At 29.3% G+C, this 12,631-nt stretch overlaps 3 protein-coding genes across 7 annotated transcripts; 1 reads left to right on the top strand and 2 right to left on the bottom strand.

Annotated features, from left to right (window-relative positions):
* Positions 1 to 51: 51 nt before the first annotated feature.
* On the top strand, positions 52 to 1,230 carry LOC139090276 (GPN-loop GTPase 3). The gene is made up of 2 exons (XM_070640027.1): positions 52 to 769; positions 833 to 1,230. The coding sequence occupies exons 1-2, from the start codon at positions 192 to 194 to the stop codon at positions 1,125 to 1,127; spliced, it is 873 nt and encodes a 290-aa protein (XP_070496128.1). The 5' UTR covers positions 52 to 191; the 3' UTR covers positions 1,128 to 1,230.
* On the bottom strand, positions 758 to 2,806 carry POLDIP2 (DNA polymerase delta interacting protein 2). Of its 3 annotated transcripts, none has more exons than XM_070640019.1 (9): positions 2,612 to 2,806; positions 2,490 to 2,514; positions 2,335 to 2,428; positions 2,052 to 2,281; positions 1,673 to 1,995; positions 1,495 to 1,615; positions 1,366 to 1,433; positions 1,220 to 1,310; positions 758 to 1,131 (listed from the first exon to the last, which is right to left on the bottom strand). In XM_070640019.1, exons 1-8 carry the CDS (start codon positions 2,704 to 2,706, stop codon positions 1,244 to 1,246), a joined length of 1,023 nt encoding a protein of 340 aa, XP_070496120.1. In that variant the 5' UTR covers positions 2,707 to 2,806; the 3' UTR covers positions 758 to 1,131; positions 1,220 to 1,243. The 3 variants fall into 3 exon arrangements, with proteins under 3 accessions (XP_070496120.1, XP_070496121.1, XP_070496119.1); XM_070640020.1 differs by having other exon boundaries at positions 758 to 1,094; XM_070640018.1 differs by having other exon boundaries at positions 1,112 to 1,310.
* Positions 2,807 to 6,446: 3,640 nt separating this feature from the next.
* Positions 6,447 to 10,957, bottom strand: mrj (DnaJ heat shock protein family (Hsp40) member B6 mrj). Of its 3 annotated transcripts, none has more exons than XM_070640021.1 (6): positions 10,903 to 10,957; positions 8,759 to 9,012; positions 8,232 to 8,341; positions 7,767 to 7,982; positions 6,761 to 7,229; positions 6,447 to 6,631 (listed from the first exon to the last, which is right to left on the bottom strand). In XM_070640021.1, exons 2-6 carry the CDS (start codon positions 8,821 to 8,823, stop codon positions 6,529 to 6,531), a joined length of 963 nt encoding a protein of 320 aa, XP_070496122.1. In that variant the 5' UTR covers positions 8,824 to 9,012; positions 10,903 to 10,957; the 3' UTR covers positions 6,447 to 6,528. The 3 variants fall into 3 exon arrangements, with proteins under 3 accessions (XP_070496122.1, XP_070496123.1, XP_070496124.1); XM_070640022.1 differs by having other exon boundaries at positions 7,833 to 7,982; XM_070640023.1 differs by lacking the exon at positions 7,767 to 7,982.
* Positions 10,958 to 12,631: the final 1,674 nt, after the last annotated feature.

The raw sequence follows: 12,631 nt of genomic DNA, 5'->3' as shown, positions 1-12,631 counted from the left end.
CAATCATTTCATAACGAACCAAAAAATGGCAATTCCATTTTCTATTTTCAGTCATTTTTCAATGGACACTGCGCTTTAAAGCGATGACTTTTTTAAAGCGTTGCTTTCGGCAACTCGTTTTTGATCATTCAAAAAAAGTAAACAAAACAACATTTTTACCAAAAAAAATTTAGTTAACAAAAAGCTACAGAATGCGATACGCACAGTTTGTTATGGGAAGTGCTGGTACTGGAAAAAGTACATACTGTTCGACAATTCAAAGACACGCAGAAGACAAAGGAAGAATAATTAATGTCGTAAATTTAGATCCAGCAGCTGAACATTTTGATTATGAACCAATTGTTGACATCCGTGATCTGATTCAATTAGACGATGCGATGGAAGATGAGGAACTACATTTTGGACCAAATGGCGGCCTCATCTTCTGCCTTGAATTCCTTCTAGAAAATGCTGAATGGCTGAGAGAAGCTTTAAATCCTGATTTAGACAATGAAGCTGATGATGACTACGTGATATTTGACATGCCTGGCCAAATTGAGTTATTTACACATCTTGACACTGGACGAAAACTCATAAAACTTTTAGAAGATTGGAACTTTAGAGTTTGTGGAATCTTCTTAATTGATTCACAATTTATGACAGACGGAGGAAAGTTTATTAGTGGCACCTTAACAGCATTATCTGTAATGGCTAATTTAGAGATTCCACATTTAAATATTCTAAGCAAAATGGATCTGCTAAGTAAAAATGCAAGATCTCAACTAGAAAAGTAAGTTTTATTGGCATTACTTTTGTCATTTCACATGATTTAATTTACTTTTATATCCTTTAGATATTTGGAACCTGACGCACATGCACTTTTAGGAGAAATAACATCCGATTCAGCTTGGGGAAGAAAACATAGACGTTTGTCAGAGGCAATTGGAAATCTAGTTGAAGATTATAGTCTTGTGCGCTTTACACCTCTTAATATTGATGATGAAGAGAGTATATCCGATGTACTATTCACAATTGATAACATTATACAGTATGGAGAAGACAATGATGTTAAAGTCCGTGACGATTTTGATCCACAAGAAGAGGAAGAAAATGGCCTTCAAGATCCAGAAGATTATTCAAATCTTTAAAAATCTTTTTTTTTATTTGTGTAAATTAATGTTTTATATTTACAGTCCTTATATCAACTTTTTTAAAAAATAAATATGGATAGAACATTTACTTTTCTTTAAATTCGAACAAGATCTTATGAGTTTTCATCATTCTGCGTTGTCTCTGTATCCGTTTTACTTTCCAGCGAAAATGGTGGAATTCTGAAATAATCAAAATGATCAGCATTAGCCAGATTAAAAATTCAAATTGACTTACCGGCAATCAAAGACTAAGCCATCTTCTCGTTCGAATCTAAATGATCCCCACATATGTCCTGATGGAGCCTATAATTAATAAATATTTAGAATTAATCAGGTAGAATCACAAAGTTTAGTCAAAGCATACCTGCAAGCTAACATGTGATGAATATTGGAAAGCCGGAAGACGAGAATTCAATATTGGCTCTTGTCCTACAATTCCTCGTCCGCGTACAGTTTCTAGAGTTCCAGTCAGAGAGAATATTCTCCTGTAATAAAAGATTCATTTAGCTTAAGGACTCAACCCAAACTGATTCAAAACTTACCAATGTCTTTCTCTAAGTTGAACAGACAGTTCCCCGAGATTTTCAAGTCTAATACAATATCTCCACCAATAAACACTGCTGGATGGACTCTCCTTTTTGCCCATGTAGAATGGAATTACCGTAATCCTTATATTATTTGTTGTCTCAATATGAACATCACTTAGCTCCAAAAATGTATGATTCTTCTTTTGCCATGCTTTAAGAGTATCAAGAGGAGCAAATGGTGGATCACTGTCTGTTCTGGCTAAGAATTTATCGAATAATTCATGACTTAGAGCTGTAGTCTCAAACGTTTGATAAGGAATCACGTCACTATGGCTGACCTGTTAAGGAACATAATTAATTAATTAACATAATAAGAAGCAAGCTTGTTACTAACATAATCGAGTCCTGGAATAGCATAAAGTGAACGGCTATTTTCTTGATTACTTCCTAAAAATGTGACAGCTTCTGTTTGAGCACGAATGAATGGAATATCACGAGAATCAATAAGGACTTGATAGAAGGTTTGAGTTCGTTTCTGAACTTCTTTTGTGTTGTCATTACTGGATGGACTTGTTATCGAGTTCTCATCATCAGATTTTTGATTTGCTGCGTCTCGGTCATAAACTGTAATATAAACAATTTATTTACATGACAAATTAGCAATTGCAGTCAATTACCTCGAGCTGTCCACGGAAACAGAATAACACCGCGATATCCGAAAACTTTATGTAGAAAAAGTTGACCTGTGTTGTAATTGTCAGTTTTTGGTGTCTAAAATTGAATAATTTACAGAATAAATAATAATATGACATTGAATTAAAGATCAACAAACCTGTAACTTTCCAACTTCAGCTAATCTGTAAAATAAAAGTTGATTAACAAATTATTGATATAACTTATCATTTTAAAATCCGTAAAACGCAAAAAATGATAAAAAAAAATTATTTTTATTACTTTGAGTTTTGCAAGCAAATATTCGTTGATATGCATCTTACAGCTATAGATTTGATTTCATTGCTAGATCTAATGATTCGGGCGATCATAAACATTATGATTAAAATAGCCTGATAACGTAAATTTAATGAATTATACTAGATTTTTTAATTTTGATGAAAAAATTTCACAAAAAATTTATATAAATATTTTTAACTAGCTCAGAGGTCTGTCAAGGAAAGCAAACGGCAGTTTGAGACTTGAAAAGATTCTGTGTCTATGAAGATTGACTGATTGAGTTTAATGGGAATTGATATGGCTTGAAATGTTTCTAAAAAAGTTCGCGATGTTCAAAGTAAACTGGCAAAATGTGAAATTTCAAATGACGTGAATTATATTAGTAAAATGAATTCCTAGTATGTCATGTAAAATTTTTGTTGGCAATTTTCCTTGATTTGTGTGATGATTTATCAAGCTTTTTATAAGTCTGTTGCGCAGATAAGGTCTGAAATGCTATAATTAAATTCAATACAGGTTGACTTGACGAAATTAAACCAATTTAAAAGCCAAAAATAAGAATTTTTATTTACACAGTTTTTCCACGGAAATGTTTACTTAAATTTCAAAAAAAAATTTTTAACGGATTTTTCATTACTTTTTTGCAGAGTGCATTACTTAGCAGCTATAATTAACATATCAAGAGAGTATCGCATGTCAATTCATTCAAATGTGGGACGATGAAAATGACCTACTCGCAGGTAATAAATTCACTTCCTGTCTTGTGATAATGAAATCACCATCGTGTATTGTCTGTCATTTCTCACCTGTTGATAGCTCATGATGATAATTAAGATACTTTTCTTTTATTTTAAAATTGCGAATTATGGCGATTTGCCAAGAAACGAATCAAAATAATTGAAAGTTCATACATGCTCAATGAAAGGGAAATTAATTATAATAAATTAGTATTTAATTAGCAATCAGATTGATTCCATTGATAGTGAAATTATGAAGTATTTAATTATATTAACAATTTTATTACTATTTTGGGTGAATTCATTTAAATCAGCACCATGCGGCGAGGAAAGTCTTCCATGTTTGTATTATAATTAATTTTTTACATTATCGCAAACCTTAGCAAAATTTTATAAAAGAAATGAATATCATTATCAAGGGCTTGAAATTGTTGAAATTGAAAATAACTGCACGAATGGCGAAAAAGTGAAATATAAGTAAATGAACATGTGCTCATATTACATAGATAAAGTAAAGGCTGATTTATTGCACATCAACTTTTAGGTGTAAAGAATGCACATGCAATGATGAATCGAAAATAATCTGTCCAAAGTGGATAAAATGCTGTGAGAAAGGCACGACATGGTCGACAAATAGCTGCAATATATGTCACTGTACGGACGAGTATCATAAAATATGTGAAATTTCAAAATGCAGATTCTAACGGTTTTTAAGAAGTAATAGACCAAAATGTATTATTATTAACGTTGTTTTTTCATTAATTATTTTATCTTTCTTTATTTTTACTTTTTTTCTGTTTATACTTTTTTTAGATTAATTTTACACTTATAAATTACAAGGGCTTTATTAAATGTGATCATCGAGAAACTATCATCATAAAATTTTTAATCCTAAAAAAAATTAATTTAACTTTAATAATTAGGTAGGCAATAATTAAATTTAATCGAAGCGATGTGAAAAAAATTTAGTAACATTTTTATATTATTTTTTAATTTTTATCAATTTTCATGGATATCAACCATGAATCAGTGTAATGCATCCATGTCAGGGTGAGTTCAAGAATTTTAAGTAAAAGAGGGAGACAAAATAGAATTTTCCGTTATTTTGAACAATATTTGAAATTCAAAATGTTTAACCGTTTCAAAATTTTAAAAATTTACTTTTCGAAATTTTGAAAGCCGTTATTTTTTGAAATTTTGAAAACCGTTATTGTTCAAAACTTTAAAAACGGTTATTTTTTAAAATTTTAAAAAACCGTTTTTTTGAAATTTTGAAGCCGATATTTTTTGAAATTTTGAAAGCCGTTATCCGTAGATCTTGATAACGTTCAAAATTAAAAACATGTTAATTCTTCAAAACTGAAAAAATTTCTTTAAAGATCTGTAAATTTCAATAGACTCCCTCTCCTACTTCTCAAACAATCCCCTGATCCTTTACTAAATCAATCGAAAAGATACTTCAAAAACCAAAAGTTCTGAAATGAGCATCAAATTTGTCAAGGAATGTGGCATCAACTATATTTGATGCTATAAACTACACTGAAGGATTTCAATTATCAGTTGTACAATTCCAGTCTTGCGTATATAATTAAAAAACCAATCATGTTATAAAAAATTTTCCTAAAAAATCCTTCAATTGCTTTGACTTAATAACTTCTTTTTTTTTCAAATATATTTATTGAGAGACAAAAACCTACTTCCTCATGTGCTCATCTCGTTGTCGTCTTGTAAAAAATTTTCCTCATTTTCCGTAAATATATCTATACTTGTTGATATGACTTAATTTTAGATGAGGGGAAAAAAAGAAAATTTTATATATTTTTAAAAGATATTTGCGTTCAAGAACTTCTATTTTTGTGTGGCGGAATAAAAAGAAGGAAGATAACTTAATGATCGCTTCTAGAAATTAAAGCTTACAATGTTCCGATTTAGCGTAATAAAATCAATTTGTTTTTTTGGAAGAATAATTTGAATCTTTTTTTGGGCAATTTTTCTTTAATATTTATAAATCGAGAGTATCAGATAACTTGACTTTGCGTGTTTACTAGCTTCATTGTTGGGTTTGTTTCAATATCGTGTGAAACACATATTTTTTTTTCTCATAACACTACAAATTATCCCAAATTAAAATTAACAATATGATTTTTAATGTCATTGAACCATACTGTCGATAGGAATTACTCTTTTTTTGATCATTTGGGACAATGACAATGTTATTCACAGTCATATATGAATAGAACTATTCACATTAAATTATGGCTAATAACCTCATGAAACAAATAATTGTAATAATATCTAAGAGAAAATCAATTATTTACATACAATATTCTTTTACCTAACATTCCAAGCTTTACTTTAAATTTTTTGTTTCTTTGCATCATCGAAAAATCAGAAAAACTTTTTACAATTTCAGAAATATTTCCTTTACACTTGATTTAAATTTTTTTGTTTTTCATTACTAAGCACATTGACTTATGGTAATTTGAGTCCAATCTACTAAACTTGCAATTATTCATTCATTTTTTTTTCTTGTTTAACATTAATTAATTTAATATATTTATATGTATAATTAGTTTTTTGTTTTTATCAGTTTTTTTTATATAAAATGTGTCGCTCTCCATTCATAAGCAACAATGCAAAACTCAATAATTTATTTCTCTTAACTGAAGAACATCTAATCATATCAATTACGATTAAATAATAATTATAAAATAAGTTCAAAATACAAAGGTCAAATTCATTAAATCAATTTCAGTATCCTTCATCCAAATTCATTGCTTTTAAAATGAACCTAGTTAATTAACTCGTCAGATTTATAATTAATCCATCGGATTTAAATAAATCGTGAGATTTAAAATTATTTGGATTAAAAAGAATTCGTTAATTTAGATCTATGAAATTAACACAATGTAATAGGACCTTAGGCAATTAATTTCTATTAAATAAACAAAAAAATATCTGTATGTTATCCTTCGTCAATAGACGAAAGCAGTTGGGATTAAAATAAGCAATTTAAAGCAATAAAAATATCACGGCAAAAAGAGTTTTTTTTTTGTTGCATTTTTCATTTTCATTTTTCACAAAATATAAATCCTTGGTAGTTTTGCAATGGCTTGGGAGATTTTGTTGAAGATACTTTTTTATTTATCATAAATTTATTCAGTGCTTAATGTCTGATATAATTTAGTGATTATAAGCAATCGCCTGGGCTACACCATTCACTGTTTTTGATTTTAGAACATCATTTTCATATGACATCACCGTCTCTACACCATTTTCCAAAACTCTGTTTTATAGAAAAGAAGAAAAGAACGCAAAAAAATGAGAGAAATAAGATGATTATTGTATATAAACTTTTTTGTCTGATTCATTTTTAGGTATTTGATGGTAAAACAAGAAGAAACAAAAAACTTACTTTTTTGTTGTTACTTTCTTGCCATTTACAAAGCTTGTCGATGTGCTAATGCGTTTGACATTTCCACTATGATTTCCACCATTACTAAACGTTGATAATGATGTGAATCCACCGCTATTCATACCACCGAAAGGATGTGAAAACATATCGTCCATCAGTGAAAAACTTAAGAATGGTGACATAACATTTGTTGGATGTGATGATCTGTGATGCCTACTTCCACCTGCATTTCCGTTTGCATGTGGTCGACGACCAAAGCCGGGATTGAAAAATTCATCTAATGGACTGCCACCGAAAAATTCTCTGAACACTTCATCTGGATCACGAAAAACGAATGGAAATCCACCAAATATAAAGTCATTCTCAAATGGATCATGTCTTCTATGTCGATGACTGCTATTATAATTATTCTCATTATGTCCTAATAATCCCTCCTTTCCATATTGATCATAAATTCGTCGTTTTTTCTCTGTAAATTAAACAATTAAATGAAAATGAATAAGAAGCAATCGACATTAACAAGAGAAGATTTAATTAAAATCTGCTAAACACAATTAGTTTATAAAAGAGGTCATTCACAAATGACGTCCATTTTCTAACACCCCTGAGATTTTTGAATTTGTCATAGATTATCAAAACCCCGACTATACCTCCCAAAAAGTACATGGACGTCATGAGTGAATGATCCCCCCACAAGCGGGAAGCTTCTTTGGATATCGCAAAAATTTCTTGCACATTCAACAACTATGATAAAATGTATTAAATAATTTTGATTCCGTTCAATATTGACAGTATCATGAGACGAAAAAAAAAATGAGTCTTTAATTAATTAGTCATTGAAAAGAGTATGTCAGTCAGCAAATCGAAAAAGAAAAACCACAAACATATTAGTTCAAAATCATTAATTGTACTCTTTTTTGAGACACAAAAATATAAAACTGTCTATGTTAGAGAGAACGCTACAGAATGTACAATAACATTAATCAGGCAGATTGGTTCTAGCTACCGCCAAAGAAGCGAGAAAACGTCTTTTCAAATAATCCTCGAAAAACAGACGAATGGGTGCTTTTACTCGTATAATCACTGTATCTTGAATTACTATAGCGTGTTCCATAAGACGAAGAATAGTCACGGGGTTGATAATGTGAGCGACAGTAAGAAGAACCTTTAGATGACTGATATCGCCCACTTTTAGCATCATCATAAATTTTTCGTTTTGTTGCTGATTACATGTTTATTTGTTTTTTTTTTTTTTTTCATGTTTTCATCGTAAACAAAAAAATTTGTTCACATTAAATGTTTTTTATTTCATTTAATACAATTCAATTCATTCATTTAGAAATAAATAAATAAAAAAAAAATGAAGGATAGAAATTATCAGCACAAATTTTATAACTTTAGAGATATGTGTGTATAAAAACGTTATAGGATTGATTTCATATGAATTTGCAATTAGTTGTAAATTACTCACCATCACTTAAGACTTGATAAGCCTCAGATATCTCTCGAAACTTCTTATTTGCTTCTTCAGCATTATTTGGATTTTTATCGGGGTGATACTTTAGAGCAAGTTTCTTATATCTGTAATTAGAAGAATGTTGAGAATGTCAAAATTAGATTTGAATTTGTAACGTATTTAAGAAATTTAAATTTTAACGGTTTTCAAAAATTCAAATGAACTGAAATGAATCGATCTTTAAAAATTCAAATGAACCGAAATTAATCGAAGTTCAAAAATTTCAGTTCATTTCAAATTACAAATAACCGTTGAACTTGAAAGAAGCAATTTTCATAATGCATTTTAAACTGGAAATTATTGCACATAATCATAAAATTTCACTTTCATATTGCAATCTTTTGTTTGAAAATGCACACGATCATTTTATGACTGGCCTGTTTTTCAAAAAAAAAATTGTATATGAAGGTGAAAAAAGCGATATTGACAGCCAGCATTAACGACACATGGCAAGATATATGAAATAATTAGCTGATACTTACGCTTTCTTAATTTCTGGTTCTGTTGCACTTTTGGAGACCTCCAAAATTTTATAATAATCAACCATGTCTTATTGATTTAATCAGCGGGTTTTCAAAGTCTTTAGATGAAGGAAGTGTAGTTAGCTTTACTAATTTTAAATATTTAAATTCAATCACAGAACAACACCAATAGAACTAAAAGTCCTTCTTTGTGTCTTCTTCTCTTATTATCAAATATATTGAACGATTCAAAGTCTTCTTACTGCACTTGGAACCTATTTGATTAGAAATAAAGAAAACAATAGAATAATTATTATGCATGACATAAATGAATGTAATAAGAATACACATTGATCTATCACATTAGATATAATCGAAATCAATTACGATATTCAATTAAAATTTCAAATCAAGCAAACGCATCAAGCTTAATCAATTATTTTCTATTATCATTTGTTACAACAATTTGTATACTGTGCTGTTTAATGACATCTTTTTTTTTATTATTTTCTTGCAAATTGATTTACTCTCAATTACAACATAGGTGTGTGTATATTATGAATAAGCGATGTGTTCTAGCCGTTATATATGAGAGAGAAGAGAATAAAAAAAGAAGTAATAATATAGTGGGTGGTTCGTCATTTATAAATAATCTCTATTCACGTAAGAAATAATGAAGTAACCAATATTTCACAGCATATTACAGCATGTGATAGAGCATTATCAGGACTTTGTAGACATTCAATTTATAACTTTTGCTATAATGTCTATATATCTATGGTTTCCAATTGAAAAAAAAATGTTACAAAAATACATCTTTAGATATGCACTGCTGTTGGTAATTGACGTATTGCGAGAATGACGAAATTGTAAATGTCGAAACAGAATTGCTTGGCAAGTCGTAATGAGAAAAATAAAATAAAAAATCCGTTAAATTACGATTATTATTGTTTGAAAGTTGCTACTAATTTGTTGATGTCAATTTCAATTTATGCGAAAGTTATGGTGTGAGCAAAAATTCTAGATATTTCTTCCATTACAGGAAAGTCGCGTTGCTATATTTACATATTTATTGACAAAACACTCTTTTCCTTAAACACATGTCTATGTCTCATCATGTTTATTGTTTGTTCCTATGCAACATAAAAGGTATGCACCCCATAGGTCGGTCTTATAGCTAGCAAGTGCAATGTTTTTGTCTGAAGTAAATACATATTGTAGACAGCGAAATTTTTTGATAATAATACTAAAGGAAAGGAAGCAATCACTTAGTATGTTCATCGAACCGTAAACACGTAACAATATTAAGTTAGTGAAAATTTCACTTAAAATGACAAGGCCATGAATTCATTTTTGGTGGTTCTTTTAGTAATTTAAAGCATGTCTTTTTACAGCAATTCTTTTTTAAACTGCGAATATCAATAAATTTTACACATTTTCAGATCAAAAAAAAAAAAATTAAGTCACGGTAAAAACTTTTTTCATATGAACACGAAGCACATACACACACTCATGCCTTAATATTTTTATCTAATTTTGTATATTCTTCTTTTTCTTGTTCAACATATGATCCATACAGCAGTGCTCGTCAAAAGGTGTAAATCTTGATTTCTTTCTTTTCTTCTCTATTATTATTTTTATGCTCTTCTTATGCTCAACAATCCAGCTTTCACTAATTATAGAATTTGATCCATTAGTTACAGTTTAATCTACTTTTTTAATTTTTTTAAATTCAACCGAAGCACTTTTTGATAAGAATTTCAAGGAATGAATCAACAATCCTATATAATCATTTGTCACAGTAAGCACGTCGAAAAAAAAACTGTATAAAAATACGGAAATCTTTTTCTGTAATTAAAGTTTTTTTTATGATAACACATAAATGTTTATGAATTTATCGTCCTCTAATTTATGATCACTTAATTCTGTATGCTACAGGAATATTACCAAAGAATTAACAAGCTGGACGAATTTTTTTTTATGTTCTTTATATTTTCTAGAAAATCTATTGATTTAAATTTTTACGAAATGCTCGAAATACAAATTAATTAATTTTCTCGCTTGTATTACGTTTTTTACACACGAAATTCGATTAGCTCCAGTAGATCGGAGAACAATGTACACAACAGCACTAAATTAAACCTTAGAATTTACAAGGAACTTACATTAAATTTAATTTTTTCGTAAAACTTTTGGATCACAAAAAAGAAACAAATAAGCTGAGCTTAGAAAATTTTTCTCTTTCGAGTGCGTTCAAAAATTTGAAAATCTAGTAACCGTTGAGATTTTTAGCAATTTAAAAAATTACTGACCGTTAAACATAAACTCAAGGAATTAAGACTTGATTGATAGTTTTTCATATTTCTTTTATTTTCTTTTTAAATTTAAAATTTATAATTAATTAATTTTATAAAATTTTTTCATGTTTTTCTCGTAAATAAAAATCTTATGTATGGAAGATGACAAAATTATATTGACTTATGAAGTAACTGCAGAAGATCAATCTTTAAATAGTAGGCTTTTGGGTAGTTAATTAAAAAATAATTAAATCATTATCGAATTTGGGGAGGAAGGTAGGATAGGAGATAATGAAAAGTAAATATAGCTTGTTGCTCGAAATGAAAACTACAACTATGAAATATTTAAAATTGCATAAATTCTTTCAAAATCATCATCATCATCATTATTATGCCACAATTATTTTGTATGTGTGTTATGCTCTTATCCTTATTTAACCAGAAATAATCATAAAGAATCAAAAAAATTTCTTCGTTTAATTGCATTATCGAAAGAAAATGGATAATCGATTACAAGAGAATATTACCACGCATTAAAACTATATATGAGATTATTATTGATTGCTGCTACTAGTATGGGCTCTCTTCTTGTGATAAGAATACAATGATTTTTGGGCAAAGCCTTTGTTGCAAACTAAAAGGATAATCAACATATTAGTAACATGATAAGATACGAATTATAGTGTATAGAAATACCTTCACAGGAATAGGGCCGTTCGCCTGTGTGTTTTCGCTCGTGGATGATGAGATGAGATTTTGATCCAAATTTCATATCGCAGTAGCTGCATTGATGCTCACGGATATTTTCGTGTACCACTCGGATATGTTGACTTAAGTACTGGCTGTTACACAAAACTTTTGAGCACAAATGACATTGGAGTCTAGAAATAAATATCTAGTTAGTGACTGCAAGGAAGTAGTTAGGATGGTAAAAGAACGCTTCGTTTAGTTAGAACTCACCCGCTGAGTTTTTGATTATTTGTTCCTAATTGAACGTTAGCATTTTGTACGGCAGACGCTTTTGTGCTTTTTTTTGGCTGTGGAGGTGGTTGCTGTTCGACAATGTGAATTTGTGGTGCTAAGGAAGCTTGATGGTGCATTTGCATTTGTTGGATCCCAGCATTATTCTCACTTTCGTTCAAAAACGCAGCATATCTTAGCAGGATTATGTTTCTTTCGGCTGGATTCGTCACAATATCACCGTCCTCCCGTTTTACGATGAAATTATCCATGATTATACTAGATTAATTTATTTAAAATCGACAAAATTTATGTTTTTCTCATAAACTTTTTTTTCTGGTTTGTTATTTTAACGCGTTTTTCCTTTTTAAAGAAAATAATAAAATCACAATAACACTTTAATCGTCTTAGCTCTTCCACAAACTTGTGTACTTCACAATACTTTGAGTTTTCATCGATAAATCTCAATGGTAATTAACTTATTTTTAATTAATAATGTATTTTTATAAAGAATTTTAATTTTTTTTTTGTAATTATTTAAATTTTACAATTTTTTCAAACTTATTATGATTAGTGGAAGTAAGCTACGCATTACAAGTTGAAATCGGTGATTTTCCCTCGTTCATAAAAATAAACA

Source organism: Chironomus tepperi, unplaced genomic scaffold, assembly GCF_022539635.2.
Source record: "Chironomus tepperi strain 1889 unplaced genomic scaffold, CSIRO-AGI_Ctep_v1 contig_217, whole genome shotgun sequence".
NCBI classification, from domain to species: domain Eukaryota; kingdom Metazoa; phylum Arthropoda; class Insecta; order Diptera; family Chironomidae; genus Chironomus; species Chironomus tepperi.
This window is presented reverse-complemented; position numbering and strand designations above follow the sequence as displayed.